General features: G+C 26.5%; 2 protein-coding genes across 3 annotated transcripts in view; one reads left to right on the top strand and one right to left on the bottom strand.

Annotated features, from left to right (window-relative positions):
• Positions 1-2: 2 nt before the first annotated feature.
• On the bottom strand, positions 3-10086 carry LOC113378150 (merlin; the record flags this gene model as incomplete). Its single annotated transcript, XM_026618674.1, is given in 6 exon segments — positions 3-40; positions 109-211; positions 2984-3111; positions 6532-6749; positions 9357-9486; positions 9613-10086. Coding segments are annotated over 6 exon segments (716 nt in total), but the record flags the coding sequence as incomplete, so codon positions are not given.
• Positions 10087-15450: 5364 nt separating this feature from the next.
• LOC113376936 (14-3-3 protein epsilon) overlaps positions 15451-20631 on the top strand; it is a 22005-nt gene continuing 16824 nt past the window's right edge. The window contains exon 1 of one of the 2 annotated variants that reach the window (XM_026617053.1): positions 15451-15659. In XM_026617053.1, the coding sequence (XP_026472838.1) occupies positions 15596-15659 (64 nt within the window). In that variant the 5' untranslated portion in view covers positions 15451-15595. The remainder of the gene's footprint in view (positions 15660-20631) is intronic. The other variant, XM_026617052.1, reaches the window with a different exon arrangement.

The following is a 20631-nucleotide window of genomic DNA, read 5'->3' as shown; positions in this document are numbered from 1 at the left end:
CGGCGGTCACTCCGAGCCAGAGGTCGGTGTCTTTTTTATTCTAGATAAAAAAAAATAGTAAATTAGTTTTATTAGTTGAGAAGGGATGTTTATAGGGGTTGTAAATACCCTTATAGGGAAGTAGTTGACTCCGTACATGTCCAAATCTTGGGCGATTTTTAAATATTCCATTTCGGCTTCGTCTCGGGACATTCCGCGGTGGTCTGCGTACCTGAAAAATATTTATATAAATGATATATAGATAAATGAATTTGTAATAAAAAATGATTTTAATTCTTGAAAAATAACGAGTGCTCGCCATGTCGCCCGCACCTAACACGACGCTTTCCCATATATTTTTACTTAGGCTTGGATACGCATGGTAAGCGTTATCGACAATATTTTTAGTATAAATTTATTTGTAAGTACAAAGTTATTATATATTTATTTACTTTGTGTTTATATATAAAATTAAGAACTAGTGGCATTATTTCCTAATAACAATGATATTTTAAGTATTTAATTCATGATACTTATTTAACTAAAATATAACTGGCTTGTCAGTAGAAGTTGCTTAATTTCTAATCATTTTTCTTTGTTTGGAAGTTTGTTCCCCAGTAGAGTCCGTTTTGTTACTTCAAAATTTTTTCAAATGCTTACATTTTAATAAAAACTAATTTTCGTCAGTACAGTTCATTTTTTTTCAATACGTATGTTTTTGTATTTTTTTTTAATTTGACAATAAATTTAATATTGACCGAATTTGCTTGTCAATAAAGTTATTTTTTATTAATCATAAGGCACAACCAGAAAACTAAATAGCAATTTGAGATATTAAAAGGGACTCTACTGACGAGCAAATAGAAAAAACAATAAGAATGACACTCTGTCAGACTAGACAGGAAAAAAAGTACTCTACTGACGAGCAAACTAAAACAAGATAAACAGAAATATTCCTGTGGCACTTTAGCAAATCCAAAAAGATGGAAAAAGGACTCTACTGAACCAACTGACACAAAACAAATATAAGTGAACTCTACTGACGAGCGAACTAAAATAGAATGAGAAAGGCACTCTAGTGACATTTAGCAAACTAAAAAAGAAGCAAATGGAAATTTATTTGATATCAAACTAGTACAATAAGTAAAAAGAAATCTACTGTAACATACAATGAATATTAACAATGCCTAACAAACTATATAATGAAAAAGGAACTGTAATGTCGAGCAAATGGAGAAAAAAAGATCTTTATTGTTTTAAACTATTTACACATATCGTGAAACTCATTGCAACCTTGCTTTAACTCGAAATGGCGTTTTCACCTAGATAGTCTAAAGAAGTTTTACTTCAAAAAACTTATGTTGTCTCTTTTTTGACATGTGGGGTGTTGTTTGAAAGGTCTCGACGAGTGGAAAACGTTATTAAGGAGAAAAGGAACTCTACGGATGAGTAAACTAAACCAATATTATAAATACACTTTAAAGACTGGGCAAACAAATTAAACTAGGTACAAACGAACTAGCAAAATGACAAAATATGAAAAAGAAACTCTACTGATGAGCAAACTTAAAAATATTTTCATCAACTAACAAAAAAATTTAAGAGAACCTGAAAAAAGGGACTCTACTGACGAACAAATTAAATTATTTACACTTTTCAACAGAAGAGAATCGTATACAATAAATAATTGTTATATTATGTAAAAAGGGACTCTACTGACGAGCAAACTAAGAAATCTTTCCATCGAGTAACAAAATAGGTAGAAATGCCCAAAAAAAGGACTCTACTGACGAACAAATAAAACTGCATTTGAGATTTCAACAAAAAGGACTCTACTGACGAGCAACTAAACTAAATTTGAAATTTCAACAAAAGAACTCTACTGACGAGCAAATAAACTAAATTTGAAATTTCAACAAAATGGGACTCTACTGACGAGTAAACAAACTGAATTTGAGATTTCAACAAAAAGGGACTCTACTGACAAATACATACGATGATATCATCATCAAATTGAATGTATACTCTAGATTTTGGAGAAAAATTTCTAAAATTTGATTATCGAATATTTTACTTAAAGTAAGAAATTCAGAATTCTATTGCGATATTCAGAAATTAAATATATACAAAATTATCATCATTATCTATTAAATTCTCTTTTTGCATTTCTACGAATAATTTTTATAATAAATAGTGAAAAAAACATTTTTCAAATTTTGTGTATTTTGAAATTTAAATATCTAACTCCCCTGAAGTTTGTCCATCAGTGTCACGTGGTTAATGAAGTTTGACAGTTCACGTCCAACTGTCATGGAGGACGAAAAATAAGTTGATTTTGATACAAAATAAAGAAATTTGTATGAATTATTCGTTTTATATATAGTGCAGTGTTGTAATTGAAATATTGATTTGGTTTTGTGAAGTGACTAAGTCCAGATTTATTTATGTGTGTAGGTGACTGATAAGTACAAGATGCCATTTGTGTATTAAAGGAATTGTGATAAAATTATTAGAAAGTCACAAAATTTAGTGTAAGTTACTAAGTGTTTGCCTTAAGGTAAGTAGCATGAATAAGTTCACAATCAAATCATCGATTTAGCTATTTATTTAGATAATAATTCTAACAGTTAATTTGAAAGAAGAGTGTAACCATTACAATTAGTATATGAATATGTTATGAAAATCTTGATGAAATTATACAAAAGATAGAATATTTCTCCTATAGTTTCCAACTTAAGGTATAATGTCAATTATACATAGTTTTAGTTATTGTTACATCAATGTAGGTGTTTGTTTTTGTATTAGATATTATCATGGTTCTCCAATGTAAGATATATCCTAATCGAGATGATTTGTGTCAAATATTTACATATTACATTTTCTAATTGAGAATTCTTGACAATGAAATGTACATTGTTTCGAACACATATAACACTTTTTTATTACTTTTATTTTTATTTGAAGCTCAACATAACAAATATATATATATATATAGAATATTTACCATATCCTTATCCTATCCTCCCACATCTCGGGTGTCATCTGATATTGATCGATAACCCTTTGAGGTAACAGATCCCCACTAGAGAGCATTCCTGGTTTGTTCGATATACTTTCATCGTAATCACCATACTAGAAAAAAAAAAATCATTCATATATTAAACATCGTTTGTCATATTTTAATTTTATTATTATTTATCCTTTCTTTTATATCTAATACATTTAAATAATTTAATATAAGTGTCATAAATGAATAATTAATGGATTATGTTTTTAATATACTGTTAAATATAGTATATTATAGCGAAAAATATGTTATTGTAGCTTAAAATTCATTAAAATTTTGAGAATTAATATATAAATCATAAAATTATTTAATATTTATATTTAATTTAATTATTTCATATTTATATTGCTAAACATGTAATATTCAATACAAATTCAAATTTAAATCTCAACGGTTAAAATAGAGTTGACAGTACCAACCCGCGCCCAACTTCACACTGTTGAGTACTTTGTTCAAATTTAAATGCAGTAATTTCGTTAATGAAACAATTAGTATTAAAGAATATTTATTTTGTGCGTTCCGATACTAAATGTGTGTCATCATACAGTATTCGAGAATCCTACTTGATTTGTAAAATATATAAAAAATAAAAGTTGAAACATTTTTATTGATATTATGATCAAACTGAATAATTAAATGAAAGGACTCTACTGACGAGCAAATTATTTAGATTATATTGATGTGAAAACGACTCAACTAATGAGAAAAAAGACTCTACTGACGAGCAAACTGAAACTAGAAATTAATAAGAGAACTCTACAACTCTACGACGAGGAAACTAAATATGGATTTTTAAGGACTCTACTGACAAGCAAACTGAATGAATTGAAAAATATCAGAAATAACCAACAAGCAAATTAAATATATTTGTATAAAATAAAAAAGGGAGACTCTACTGACAGGCAAAAACATTCAAGCTGAGAAAAGGACTCAATTGTATTTTGCAATTTGCAAAAAAAGGACTCTACTGACAAGCAAACTTAAAACAATAGATCTTGAGAATCTTAAAAGGTAACTCTACTGACGAGCAAATTAAAAAACAATCTTCAGAAACTTAAAAAAAGGACTCTACTGATGAGCAAATGAATAACAATAGATCTTGAGAAACTTAAAGAAGGGACTCTACTAATTTTAATCTAAGAGACAACAAATGAACTGACGTGCAAACTATTTATCTGTCTTTAGATGGAAAAAAATGGACTCTACTGACGAGCAAGTAACAAAACAATTTTGAAACTTAAAAAAGGAACTCTACTGATAAGCAAATCTAAAAAAGAATTTGGAAATTTAAAAAAAAACTCTACTGACGAGCAAATTAATTATCAGACTCAAAACTTAAAAAAAGAACTCTACTAACAAGCAAATAACAAAACAGATTTGAAATTTAAAAAAGGACTCTACTGACGAGCAAATTAATAACAATAGATCTTGAGAAACTTAAAGAAGGGACTCTATTGACGACCAAACTTAATTGTGATCTAGGAGGCAACAAAGGAACTCTACTGACAAACAAAATGTTTATCTTTCTTTAAGAGAAAAGAAGGGACTCTACTGACGAGCAAACTTATTTATCTGTCTTTAAGAAATAAAAAAGGGACTCTACTGACGAGCAAATTAATAACAATAGATCTTGAAACTTGAAAAATGGGACTCTACTGACGAACAAAATATTTATCTTTCTTTAAGAGAAAAAAGGGACTCTACTGACGAGCAATTTATTTCTATATCTTTAAGATTTAGAAAAAGGACTATACTGATGAGCAAACTTAATTTTGATCTAGATGATCAAATATCTTTTGGAGATGAAAAAGGGACTCTACTGACGAGCAAACTACTTTTTTCTTTAAGAGATAAGAAAGGAACTCTACTGACGGACAAATTAGTAATCGATATCGAGAAAAAAATGGAGACTCTACTGACAAGCAAATTAGTAATCAATTTTGAGAATCTTGAAAAAGGAACTCTACCGACAAGCAAATTATTTACTTTCAGAATAAAAAAGTGACTCAACTGGCGAGCAAATTAATACCCGATTTTTTAAGTTAAAAAAATCTTTGCAAACTCGACATACAAAATAAATAGCAAAAAGAACAATACTATCAAGCAACCTATGTAAATATTAACTAAACGATATACTAAAAACTTATAAAAAGAACTCTACTGACGACCAAACTGAATATTAATATAAAAGTTAAAAAAAAAACTGAAGAGTAAATTAAATAATAATCTATCTAGAAGATAAGGACTCTACTGACGACTTTAGAGTTCCAATTTTTTTTTTATTGATTTGTAATAAAAAACTACATTATTGTAATTATAATAATTCTTAAAATAATTTAATATTAGCATTTGCATTTAATTTTAATATTGTAAATTCAAATTCAAATGTCAACGGTTAAAAAATAATTGACAGTACCACTCGCGGCTAACTTTACACCGTTGAGTACATTGTTCAAATTTAAATACAGTAATTTTAACATTCGAGCTTTAGAATCATTTTGAGGTATTGCAATAAAAAAGAACTATACTGACGAGTAAACGGAGCTTTTCACGACTCAAACGCGAAATTAGCAAAAGATTTTACAATTTTCTTTTTATTAAAAATATATTCTGTTTAATATATATTAAAGACAATATTTGTTTTGAAATTTAGAAAAATTATAAAAAAGGACTCTACTGAAGAGCAAATTGAACTTTCCATGACATGAAATAGAAATTAGCTTAATATTACAATGAAAAAGAACTCTACTGACCAGCAAACTAAAGTAATGGTACATATATAAATTATCTACCTAAATTCAAATAAAAAGGGACTCTACTGACGAGCAAATGTAATAAACAGAATTAATTAAGTAAAAAAAGAAGTCTAGCACTGAGTAACTTTTAAAAACAAATTAAAAACAGTAAAGACTTTTTAAGGAACTCTACTGATATATACATACTGATATAAACAATATATATATATATATATTGAATGGTAGAGTCTTGGATTTGTGTATATTTTGTAGAGTTTCGAACAAGAATCCAAAAATAATACAAAATAAAAAACAAGAAAAGTTTTTAAAAAAACAATTTCTTTATTTAATTATTTGTTTATTGTTTATTGTCGACAATAAACAAATAATTAAATAAAGAAATTGTTTTTTTAAAAACTTTTCTTGTTTTTTATTTTGTATTATTTTTGGATTTTTGTCGAAACTCTACAAAATATATAAAACTCTACAAAATATATATATATATATATATATATTTATATATATATTTATATATATTTAAACTTTAAAAAAGAACTCTACTGGCAACCAACATAAATTTTCTCTACGAAAAAAATATACAACTAAATTTCTATTATCTAAATGCAAATTCAAAACCCAACCGCCAAACAAGAGGTTGACAGTACCAACCCGCGCCCAACTTCACACGTTAAGTACATTGTTCAAATTTAAATACAGTAATTTCACCATCTACTATATAAGTCATCTTACCTTCGCTTGTACCGCATAAGAAGCCAACAAGACACTAGCCTCCGGCGGACAATAAATGTCCATCGACAAAATGGCCTGTTTCACTTGCAAAAAGAATAAATGTTGGGTCACCTCCTGCACCAATTCTTCTGCGACATCTTCTGCACAGAATTTGGCCAAAAACATGAAGACGCAGCCTCCATTTGAACCAGCAGGCGAGGATAGTGATTGGTCTTGGACTGGGAAAATATAAGAGAAAGGGTGAAGAGGGTAAAGAAGTTTTACTTCACAAAAATTTTAGGGGGTGATTTGTATGGCTTGTTGGGTGTCGTTTGAAAGGTCTCGACGAGTAGAAGACGATTTTCACAAAAAAAACTGATTTTTATAATAATATTTTATAAAATATAATTAAAAAAAAAAAATTAATTTTATAATTAAAAAAAGGACTCTACTATCGAGCAAATTTCAATTATCTAAAATATTTAAAAAAAAGAGGCTCTACTGACGAGAAAACTCGATTTTTATTTAGAATATCTAAAAAGAGACTCTACTGACGAGCAAACTCGATTTTGATCTAAAATATAAAATAAGATTTTGATCTAGAATATTAATAAAAGAGATTCACTGACGAGCAAACTAAGATTTTTATCTAGAATATCTAAAAAGGGACTCTACTGACGAGCAAACTCGATTTTGATCTAGAATATTAAAAAAAGAGACTCTACTAACGAGCAAACTAGATTTTTATCTAAAACATTCAAAAAAAGGACTCTACTAATGAGCAAATTTAATTTTTGTCTGGAATATTAAAAAAAAAGGACACTACTGACGAGCAAACTTTAATTTTGATCTAGAATATATAAAAAAAGGACTCTACTAATGAGCAAATTTCAATTATTATCTAGAATATTTAAAAAAAAGAGACTCTATTGATACAAAGACAAAAATACTAGTCTGTTTTTAATTTTTTTTTGAGAATGTGAAGCTTTCGTAGCGAATAATAACATTAACTACGTGATTTGCCCACAGTATATACACTTTTAACGAATTTGTAGAAGGCGAGCTTAAAGAAGTTTTACTTCAAAAAATTTGAGATTGTATTTTATGGCATGTGGGGTATCGTTTGAAAGGTCTCGACGAGTAGAAAACATGTTTCGTGAAAAAATATTATTGTATTTAATATATAATAAATATGTAATACAAAAAATGTTAGAATGTTGAAATTTATTAATTTTTTTTAAATGTGTGAAGTGTAAAGCTTCCTTAGCAAAATCTAACATTTATTATGCGATTTTTTAATAAAATATGCCATTTTTATCAATTTGTAGTGAACGAGTCTAAAGAAGTTTTTCTTAAAAAAGTGTAGTTTGTGGTTTTGTGGCATGTGGGGTATCGTTTGAAAGGTCTCGACGAGTAGAAATGAATTATATGAGTAGAAAATGATTTTTATAAAAAAATGAGTATATTATAACAAAACATTATATATATATTATAATAATTTTATCGAAAACAAGACTAGAATGTTGTTTTTTAAAAAAATTGAGAGTTGGAGAACTTTTACAGCGTTTTCTAAAATTTACTATGTAATTTATCCAAAAATATACACTTTTAATTAATTTGTACTAAACGAGTCTGAAGAAGTTTTACTTCAAAAAAAATAAGAATCTGATTTTGTGGCATGTGGGGTATCATTTGAAAGGTCTTTTTAAATACAATCCGAATAATGGAATAAAAATCCAAAATATCCCATTTTTTATACAAAATAAAATTGAAAATCTATTTTAAAGGTAATCGAGTTCTTTTGTTTTTATTTTTAGAACATTTATTCATAATTAACTCGACTATTTTGATGAAATTTTACAGTACGATGTAGTTTATACTGTGCAAATATTATAGTCCTGCAAAAAATGGTCTAATTAAATAATCACTACGCCTTTGGACAAACACAGTGTATTCCCAAAGCCTTATAATAATATATAAGCACTTTTTATGAATTTTTATTAAAGAGCCTAAAGAAGTTTTACTTCAAAAAAATTAGATTGTTTCTTTTATAGCATGTGGGGTATCATTTGAAAGGTCTTTTCGAATACGATCAGAATACCAGAATAAAATTCCAAAGATCTCACTTTTTGTACAAAAAAAAATTAAAAAGTGTTAAAAAGTAATCTATTAGTAATCGTGCTCCTATGTTTTTGGTAAAATTCAGTCAGGACATTTGTTCATAATTAATTGGACTATTTTGGAGGTGATTTGATGCTGACTAGCATATTAAAATATTACAGTCCTACGAGAAATGTGGTTTTTATTATAAAAATTCATGGGACGAGCCCTAAGGACATGTAGTAATGTTACATAAGTTATAACATATGTCCTAAGCGAGTTGTTTTACTAAAATATATACACTTTTTTGAATTTTTATTAAATGAGTCTAAAGAAGTTTTACTTCAAAAAATTTAGAGTCTGATTTTATAGCATGTGGGGTGTCGTTTGAAAGGTCTTTTCAACTAGAATTCAAAATGAAAAATGAATTTACAAAAATCACATCTTAAAATATTATAATTATCATTAAAATTAATAATTAATATTAAAATAGTATAAAAATTGTTGTAAATAGTATAAATATTGTGTATTTTATAAAAATTCTTTGGCCGTCTTTTCGAATACAATACAAATACTGAAACATAATTCCAGAAAACTCATTATTTGTACTAAAAAAAATTTAAAAGTGTTCAAAACAAATTGATAGTACTACGAGAAACGATGTTTAGTTATAAAAATGTATGGGCAGAACCCTTATATAAATATATATATATATATATATATATATATATATTAAATATCCAAACCTTTTTTATCCAGCTTCAACCAAGATATGAAGCCCTTGGAGTCCTCATACTGCAAACCAAAGTACCAGGTCTCTCGTAAACCAATCGTCCGGCAAACTAATTCGAATAAATCTTTGCCTGTCGCTTTCCACTGAAATTCAGAACAACAAAAATATTAGAATGAAGTCTTCGAGTGATTTACAATGGTATATTAATACACGGTAAGTGTAAATAAATATAGATAATATATATGGGAAAAGATTTTCTTTCTACTAACCTCCAAATTAAATTCTAACTCAGCGTCCAAAGTGCAAACTTTAACTGGAAAAGACTTTCCAGATTTTTTACGTCTAAACGGGGGCATTTTGTATATCATATTATAAATACAATAGGCACTTGGGTAAAAGAATTTTTTGTTATTGTCATCATTGAGACATTTTTTATTAAGTTGTATCTAACACTTGCAAATTAAAACTTCAACAGCAGCCTCCAAGACATGTTTTTATACACAAAATCAAAATATATTATTATTATTATTAGGTAAACATTTATCACCTTAACGTTGTTTGAAGTTTACTAAACATTTTCTTTGCGTAAAGAGGTTAACATAAAAGAAAATAGTCACTCATGATTTGTTTTGGAATTATTAAGCGTTAGCGTTGAAAATATTATTTTATATTGTTTCAGACATTAAGTTTGTTTATATATTTCTCTTTTTGCAAAATATTTCGTTAAAAAAGCTTGTTTTTTTATCGCGCAGCAAATGTCAAATGACGTACGAGTCAAAACTGTCAAGTGACCAACTGTCATGGCGGACGAGGCGCGAAATACGAATTGTAAAGTAATAAAAGATTGATATAACTATGTGTATGGTGCATTTAATAATATTTTATGTATATAATATTATAGTTATTGATAAAATGTAAATATTATATTGTAAATTCAAATTCAAATGTCAAAAAAGAGTTGACAGTACCGACCCGTGTACAACTTCATGTCGTTGGGTATTTTGTTCAAAATTGAATGCAGTAATTTCAAGACATTTTATATACTAATTATGATAAGTTGTTTTGATGCATTTCATATGTATGTAAGTTAGTATGTTTATAGCAATAGTATTATATATTGTTAGAAAGGTAATAAAATTATCTACAAATCTGTATATAAAGTTTAATAACTTTTCAGACAAAATTTACTAAGTAAAATATGTAAAGTTTAAAATTCTGTCAGCCATTGGTTATATTTTTTATATTTACCATTATTGTAATAAAATTCATCTTTATGGCTATTTATTGTGATATATCATTGGAAAGTAGATAAAATTATCTATAAAGTTAAAATAAAATTATTATAAATTTTGTTCCACAATTTGTAAATGTTGGAACAAAATTTTGCAAAAATAATTCATTAAACTTTGAAATTAAAATCTTAAGGCGTCCATATTGTTTTAGCTTTAACGCTTTTGTTCATATTTATATTTATTTCGTTTAAATTTAATTAAATATATTAACATTATTATATATTGTTAGAAAGCTGATTAAATTGTCTATAATTAGGTGTATAAAAGTTTGAAACTCTTGTAATAAAATTTTTGAAAAAAATGGTTGAAGTTTGAATTTGCAAAACTTGAAATTTGAAACTGAGACGTTGGTGCTTCATTTTTTCAAATATCTTTAATATAGCTTTTTTATTCCAAACTTCAACACATTTTTATAATTAAACTACTTTTCCTAGGCTTAATATGTTACAAAAAAACGACTCAGCCGATTCTTACCTAAATTATATACATTTCAATCAAATTTAAATTTACAAATTCGTTTCAGGATATTTGGCCATCACGTTGTCCTTATATTTTACACTTCTTTGCTAATTATAAAGAAACGACTTGGCCTATCCTTTTGCAAAATTCATAAACCCTAGTCCTCGTGTTACATCAAATTGCTTTTAAATTTTTAAAATCGGTTCAGCCGTTTTTGAGAAAACGTCAACGAAAGCTCAAATTTTGTCACACCCATACTTTTTCCAGTCTGTCAAACGATTCAGAATAACTTAAAACGTTCAAGAAAAGACATAAAATTAGGAAAATGGACTTTATTGTCCTTCGGGAAGTCAATAATTTGTCATCATTAATATTATAGTTAATAATAAAACACAAATATTACATTGTAAATTCAAATTTAAATCACAACCGTCAAAAAAAATTGACAGTACCAAACTGCAGACAACTTCATTGTGTTTGGGTACATTGTTCAAAATTACATGCAGTAATTCAGTAATTATTTTATTAGGAATAACACTCACTGAGGATCAGAAACATGGACAATATGAAAAGCAACGTTGAATTAGGACAGAAAAAATGGAGATTCTACTTATAGAAACCTTGAAGATGAAAAAGTGACAAAATTTTCGAAGAATGACTCTGTACGGATTAGAAGTATGGACTCTCTCAGAAATGCTTTTGACGAACATGAAATTTTGTCATTTGAAACTGTATATAATTTTATAAATTCTAGTTAAAAGTATTCTATATAAAATATTCAACAGATAATTATTATTAGTCTGTGATGTATTAAATTAATTAAAATTATTAAATCATTTTTTTGTTATATATGATATAGATGATTCTGTATAAGTTGACAATTAGATATAAATTTGATGTAAATAAATATTTTTTATATGTTTTTAGTAATTTAGAATCACTTGAACACCATAATCGGGTAATATTAAGAGAAACTAGACCTGCAGAGCAGTTTTTTTGATTGAATGAAATATTTTCAAATTATTATAAAAAAAATATTATTATATAAATATATATTATATAAAGTACAGAAACGTTAAAATAAGAAAAGGACACTATTGACGAGCAAATTAAAATATGAGCAAATATCTTGATAGAAGATCGAAATGAACTCTACTGACTACCATTTTTCTTGATTTTTTCTCAGTAGAATCCTTCTTTGCCTTAACATTTTTTCAAACATTAAAAGGACACTACTAATGAGATATTTGAATATCTGGATTGAAAAACACTCTATTGACCACCAATTTTCTTGATTTCTCTTAAAGTTTTAATTTGCTCGTCAGTAGAGTCCTTTTTTGTCTTAACATTTTTTAAACAATTTTTTTACTTTTTTGCGCATTTTTGATTTGCTCGTCAGTAGAGTCCCTTTTAGTCTTAACATTTTTCAAACATTTTTTATTTCTGTTTTGGGCATTTTTTATTTGCTCGTCAGTAGAGTCCCTTTCCACTAAATTTTCTGAACTGAATATTTTCCTCTATAATCCAAATAATATTAATATTTGATCGTCTGTAGAGTTCTTTTTTGCTTCAATATTTTTTAAAATAAAGTTTTAATAAATTAAAATTTGCTTAAATGAAAACCGATTTTGCATTTGTTCGTTAGTAGATTCTCTTCTCACTAAATTTTCTAAACTGAATATTTTTTTCTATAATAGTTTCCAAATAATATTTATATTTGCTCGTCAGTAGAGTCCCTTTTTTGTCTCAACTTTTTATTAATATAAAAATCTTCTAAGTTTAATTTTGTCATCAGTAGAGTCCCTTCTTTTAATAATTACTAATATTTTTAAAATAAGTTTAATCGTTTTTTCTTAACATATTTTAATTTTTTTTTAATGTTTTGCTTGTCAGTAGAGTCCCTTTTTGTCTTAAAAATTCATTAATATAAAAATCTTCTAATAATAAGTTTAATTTGGTTGTCAGTAGAGTCCCTTTTTTTATTATAACAAATATTTTTAAAATCAGTTTACTAGTTTCGTTGGAAAACACAAACACACACACATTATTTTTCCAAATTTGATCTCACGATTCAGAATAACTTAAAACGTCCAGAAAACATAAAATTAATAAATCATTTAGTAATTTAAAAGAGGAACTCTACTGACGAGCAAATTAGACGTATTGCAAAAAGCAGATCATTTTCTATTTGTAAACGCTAACATTATTATTAATATTATTAATATTATTATTATTATTATCTTACTATTTCTATTACTGTTATTTTGTTATATTTTATTGTTTTTCTAGTATTATTTTATTATTCAGAAATTTTATTTATATTATTTATTAATTTTATTTTTATTATTATTTGCTTTTATTTTATATTAAATCATCATATTACGGATATTATTTTCATGTAAATTCTATCCTTTGCACTCTTATTTATTTAAATTTATGTTATTATTTATCAATATTGTTAGATGTTAATTATTTAACAGTTGTAATAATTATTGAATTTTTTTTTTAAAAAAAAATGTCAAGTTTAAAATATTTTTGAAAAATGAAAGATAATTTGAATTACGTTGAATGAATATGGCACTCAAATATTAAAATTTAGATACTCAATTTTCTTGTTTGTAGAGTGAATTCAATTCACAAATAAATACTATTAGAAATTTATTTTGCTCGTCAGTAGAGTTCTTTTTTATATTCTAACATTCCTTGACAGTATAATTATATAACTTATCAATATGGTCATTTTTTATTTAATTTCTACATTCAAATTGCTCGTCAGTAAAGTCCATTTTTATTTTAACATTTTTTAAACTATTTACTTTAATATTTTGCACAATTTTTATTTCCTTGTCAGTGGAGTTCCTTTTTGCCTTAATAAGAAAAATTAAGTTTAATTTGGTCGTCAGTAGAGTCCTTTTTTAATAATTACCATATTTTTAAAATAAAGATAATCGTTATTGCTTATCATTTTTTAAAAGTTATTTTAATGTTTTGCTCGTCAGTAGAGTCCCTTTTTGCCTTAAAAATTTATTAATATAAAAATCTTCTAAGATTAATTTGGTCGTCAGTGGAATCCCTTTTTTGAATAATTACTCATATTTTTAAATTAAGTTTAATCGTTTTTGAGAAAACACAAACACACACCCATCTTTTTTCCAAATGATGTACGTTTCGACATTCTATGTGTGTCATCATTAAGCAAATTCAAACCGAGAAAAAAGCAACACATAAATTTCAGACGATTTTTTAATGAAAAACGAAACAATTGAATATATTTGAAATTTTTTATTTTAACTTGCTCGTCAGGGACTCTACCCTTTCTTAGTTTTTTTTTATAATATTTGTTCTTGATTTTATTAATTTCAAATTTAATTCGCTTGTCAATAGAATTCCTTTTTGCATTTTTTAAAAGAATTTTTCTCGTCAGATTTTTTTATATTATTTGTTAATTTTCTTAATTTCAAGTTTAAGTTTAATTTGCTCGTCAGTAGAGTCCTTTTGTACATTATTGTTTTTTTAAATGATTTTTATAAATTTAATTTGCTTTTCAGTATAGTCCCTTTCTTTCTTAATTTTTATTAAAACATTTTTCTTTGAATTAATTAGTCAATTTAGATTTGCTCGTCAGTAGAGTCATTTTTCCATGTAGTTTCATTTTTAATTTTGACATTTTTTCAAATTCAATCTGTTCGTCAGTAGAATTCTTTTTTTTCAATATTTGTTTCTAATTTTCTTGATTTTTCTTTAAGTTTGATTCTAATTTGCTCGTCAGTAGAGTCCCTTTTTCTTAATTTTTATTAATATTTTTTTTGGTATGATGTTGAAATTTGATTTGTCCATCAGTAGAGTTTGATTTCCACGATTTAGAATAACTTGAAACGTCAAAAAAACATAAAATTAGTAAATCGTTTATTATTATTAGAAAAGGGACTCTACTGACAAGCAAATTAGACGTATTGCAAATATCAAATCATTTTATAACAATACAAAATATTCAAATATGTCAATAAAATTATTTTATATAAATTTTTTTTTATTTTATTTTCATTCTGCAATCTATAAAAAATAATTATATATAGCAGAAAATGCTAGTGTTTACAATTGATTGTTTACAAATTTTATATAAAATAAATAAATAAATTATCCAAAAACAATCGAACAACCTCTCAAATCCCAAAACCAACCTGTCACTAACCCCATTCGCATTTGTTTCAAAATTCGAACCCTCACATCAAAAACCAATTACAAATTCAAATCTCGCGCCCATTACAAAATTCGAATCTCGCGCGCATCGCCTCTTTCACTCACCGGCGCTTGTGTCGCGTCGGCCATCTAAATCTCGTCTTGTGCGCAACTCGTTCGTGGATGACGTCACAGTGTCGGCGGCGCATGAGCACATCGATTCGCGGCGGAACTATTTTTAGCATTAGCCATTTTGTAATCGTGTGTTCTTGTGTGTTCGTTGTAAGTTTTAGTGTCTAAGAAGAATCGAAAAACATCCACGATGTCCGAACGAGAGGATAATGTTTATAAAGCTAAACTTGCTGAGCAGGCGGAACGCTACGATGGTATGTAGATAGTTTTTTAGTAAAACTTATGTGCAATGGCGGCTTGGGGAACGAAATTGGTAAAGGACACATAAACCTACACGTACTTAATACATCGAGTATTTATACCCGCAAACGTTTGTGCAAGTACTTTGTAACAACCCTTCACACCTACAAACACTACATTTATAATAATTATCATCAATTTATTACCTTTTACAATGGCACCCTTCGTAAGGCTTGGTCCGATCGATGCGTCATTGTCCCGGCTAGCACATAAAGTATTTGCACAACTTTTTTTATACACACACGAAACACCGGTTAGTTTTAAATACATTTTAGTGCGTTTATATTAATTGCAAAACGCGTGCACACTTTTTTATGCAATTACAAAGGCTCCGCCGACACAATTTGTGTGCGGTATCAGATTTCTTGCAACTGTCAAAGGTGTAAACGCTAATCACCAAAGCAAATTTAATAGAAATACGATATAATAAGTAATCAGTAACAATAGTTTAAATGTAAATCAATATCAATTCGTTTAGATAATACTTTAGGGCTTCTGTGTGCCCCCTTGGATACAAACACTTACACAATTACTTTGCATTTATACATTTAACTATACTTATTTCTTGCTAATTTTATTCTCATTACATTTTACCCCGTGTACAACTTCACCTTACATTTTAGCCCAAACAAAATTTCGCCTAAATTAGTCTAATTTAGTCTAATTTTTTTCAAAATTTTGGCCAAATTTAATTTCTAATTATAATTAAGGGTTTTCAAGAGTGCTTTAGTATTAAATAAAAGTGTTTTTTCTAATTTTGAGTAGGTTTTTGAGTCATATGTCGGTTTTTTTGATGTAGGCGTTTGCTTTCGCCGTGTACAAGCCAGTTGAGAGGCTTGAAGTTGGTTTTAATCATTTCTTACGGATTAGTGTTGGAGGCGGTGTAAAAGTTTACTCAAAATTTAAAATGATGTATGTTTTTGTTATATATGTACATATAATGCATAGATTTTCAGATGGTGAAAGATATATAATAATGAAGTTTTTTAAAAGATCAGCAATTCAATTTTTTGTATTTATTTGGGGTGTAAGATTTTACTAAAAATTTTAAAATGATATATAATTTTGTTATATATGTACATATAAGGCATAGATTTTCAGATGTTGAAAGATATATAATGATTAGGTTTTTTACATGATCCAAATTTTTGCATTTATTTATTTGCTGTGTACTCAAAATTTATAGTAATAATTTTAAAAATATTTTTGTTATATATGTACATATAATGTGTATATATGTGTTTTCTTGACAAGGGCCTGAAATAATATCTATTATTGATTACGGCTTGCTTATGAATAAATAAAATAAATAAAAAGTTATGTTAGATTTTCAGGTGAAAGATTTATAACAGGTTTTTTATATTATCAACCTTTGAAATTTTTCCTTCTATTTATTAAGGTGTGAGATTTTACTCAAAATTTAAAATGATAATTTTAAAAATATGTATATGTGTATGTATTGTTGTGTTAGGATTTTCAGATGGCGGAAGATATATAATAGGTTTTTTTAAATGATCAGGCTTTCAAATTTTTGCATTTATTTATTAATGTGTAAGATTTTACTCCAAATTTAAAATGAGAAATTTAAAAAAATATTTTTATGTATATGTATGTGTTATGCTAGATTTTCAGATAACGGAAGATATATAATATTAATTTTTTTACCTGATCAACTATTCAAATTTTTGCATTTATTTATTAAGGTGTAAAATTTAAAATGACAAATTTAAAAATATTTGTACATACATTATAATATGTATATGTATGTTTTGCATAATTTCGATTTGCTCGTCAGTAGAGTCCTTTTTATCAACATTGTTTAATTTTTAATTTTGTTATTTTTCTAATATAATTTGTTGATCAGTAGAGTTCTTTTTTATAATATTGATTCTTTCTTAAGTTTGAATTTAATTTGCTCGTCAGTATAGTCCCTTTTTGCCTTATTGGTTTTCTTTAAACAATTTCAAATAAATTTAACTTGCTTCTCACTAGAGTCCCTTTTTGTCTTAATCTTTTTTAAAACATTTTTCTGTGAATTAATCAGTCAATTTTGAATTTCTTGTCAGTATAGTGCCTTTTCCCACATCGTTTTATTTTTAATTTGTTCATTTTCCTAATTCAATTTGTTTTTCAGTACAGTTCTTTTGTATAATATTTATATTTCTTAATTTCAAGTTAAAGTTTAATTTGCTCGTCAGTAGAGTCCTTTTTTACCTTATTGTTTTTTTTAATGATTTTCATAAATTTAATTTGCTCCTTTCCTTAATAATTTTTTCTAAATTAAATGTATTGCAGAATCTTAATTTGCTCGTCATTAGTCTTTTTGCTTCAGCATTTTTTTATTAAATTTTCTAAACTAACTTGCTTCTCAGTAGAGACCTTTTTCTTAATACTAGCTTTTTCAAAAATACTTAGCAATGTTTTGCAAAATTTTGTCATTTTTTCTAACTCAATTTGTTTTTCAGTAGAGTTCTTTTTTCTAATTCTTAATTTCTTAAATTTGAGTCTAATTTGCTTGTTATAAAATAATTTTTATAATTTTGCTCGTCAGCAGAGTTAATATTTATATTTGTTAATTTTCTTAATTTCAATTTTGAGTCCAATTTGCTCGTCAGTAGAGTCCTTTTTACCACATCGTTTCATTTTTATTTTGACATTTTTTTCGAATTCAATTTGTTTTTCAGTAGTTCTTTTTTTCAATATTTGTTCTTAATTTTCCTAATTTCTCAAGTTTGAATCTAATTTGCTCGTCAGTAAAGTCCCTTTTTGTTTTAACATTTCCTTAATATTAAGTTCATTTTGGTCATTAATAATAATAATAAATAATTATTATTTTGTTATTGATTTGTGTTTTTTTTTAAATATTACATTAATAATTTTTTAATTTTATAATATATATTTCATATTTTATTTTGTTCTTAAAATATTATTTTTTTTAAATTTTTTTTTAACATATAAGTGAAGCAAATTGATACACGAAACGTATTAAAATTATATATAAGATATATATTATATTAATTCTTATTTTCAAATCCACCTTACATAAGTTATTTTCAAAATTATTTCGATTTTTGTTTATAATTTTTTTATATATTTTCTTAATTTATATTATAATTGCCAACGTTAACGGACGTGGTTTATTTTTTATTGCAATTTAACTACAAATAGCACTTTTGTACACTTTTGTTTGCTCGTCAGTAGAATTCATTGTTGTTTTCTTTGAACGACTTTTTTTATTACATTTTAATTTCAAAATTTGACATGATTTTACTCGGTTTGGTCGATAGTAGAGTTCTTTATTTGTTTTCTATAACATGTTCGATATTTCTAGCACAATTTATTTTTTTTTAATAAATTTACTATATTCCATAAAAATGTACTTGTTTATCCTCTAAATATAAATAATTTACTCGCCAGTAGAGTCCCCTTATCTTAAAAAAAAAACTAGATAAATAATTAGTTTGTCAATAGAGTCCCTTTTTCTATCTCCTAAACATATTTACCCATATAAATCAAAATTAAATTCGTTTGTCAGTAAAGTTCTTTTACCATCTTCTAGATACATATTAAGTTTGCTCGTCAGTAGAGTCCTTTTTTTTAACCACTAAAAAATTGCATAAAATTTGTTTAGGCAAAATTTATTTAAGAACTGCTGAATGAACACAGTAGTATTGCATTTGAAACGTTTTTTTGAAAATATTTATTTCAAGTAGTCATTGTCTTCTAAGATTAAATTTCAACATATATCAGTTACATTGTATTAAATTTTCTATGCAACTTATAGTACCACTGAAGATGACCTAGAATCAAGGGTCGAAACGTACGGGAATGATATTTTTATAGAATATAAAAAAAATGTAATAATAATGTTAACATTTTTAACATATATCAACATTTCAGTACAAATTATAGGCAAATTGATATAAGAAATACGATCCTTCGCAAATTCTTTTGTAGAAAATTTCTTTATTCATAACCTAATGTTAGTATAATTGTGTTTATATTACATAGTGTATTGAATTACTCATTCCATGGATTATCATTTTTGTTTTGTTTTTAACACTGAGACTAGCACATTGCAAGTACTTTTTACTCTTCATAATTTTTCAAATTCAATTGTTTTGGATTTTGAGTTTTATTTTTAGTTTCGAATGAAGGCTAGGATTATAGCCGAAACGTATGACTGTAAAATAAAACATATTTCTTAAAAGAAATTTATGGCTTTTTTTATTGATGATATGTCCGATTATTAAACTTTGTTTATATACAAATTCAGAATTAAAAAATATTTAATAAAAAAAATACGTTTTGGCGCTAAACGGGTATCATCATTCCACCTAGTACAAAGGTGCGAATATCTGCTCAAATCTCGAGCGCCTCTATGAACGACTTCTTCAATCAATAAGCGCATTTGCTGAAACTTAACTGTTTCATGTTAAAATGTTTCTTCTGAAATATTTTAACATGTCGATGATTTAATATTATTCGTAATGGAATGGAATGGAATAATTATTAATAAATAAATTATTTACAAAGATGGCATGCGAGTTGTATACGCAACAATAAGTTCGCTAACTCAATTAAGAAGACCAGACTAGACGAGGTGTATATTATATATATATATATATATATATATATATATATATATATATATATATATATATATTTGTATATATTGTATATTATATACGAGATGGGGGCCTTCAAGCGCGTCTTAGCCTAGTTTACGACTTTTTACGGGTTACGGTTAAAGTATTATCGAACACATTACCCGTTTTATTATAACACACATACATACATTATACGTGGTCTGTTCAAAAAGTACCCGGAATTTTCGTATATAAATATAAAATATTTATTTATTCGTCTACATTAATGTGGTCCCCTTCAAAGTAGTCCCCCCCAGATATAATACACTTATGCCAG

This window comes from Ctenocephalides felis, unplaced genomic scaffold (assembly GCF_003426905.1).
Source record: "Ctenocephalides felis isolate EL2017-DRISC unplaced genomic scaffold, ASM342690v1 CF-g0.4_SCAFFOLD_01886, whole genome shotgun sequence".
NCBI classification, from domain to species: domain Eukaryota; kingdom Metazoa; phylum Arthropoda; class Insecta; order Siphonaptera; family Pulicidae; genus Ctenocephalides; species Ctenocephalides felis.
The sequence above is the reverse complement of the archived record's forward strand: the minus strand, read 5'-3'. Positions and strand labels throughout refer to the sequence as shown.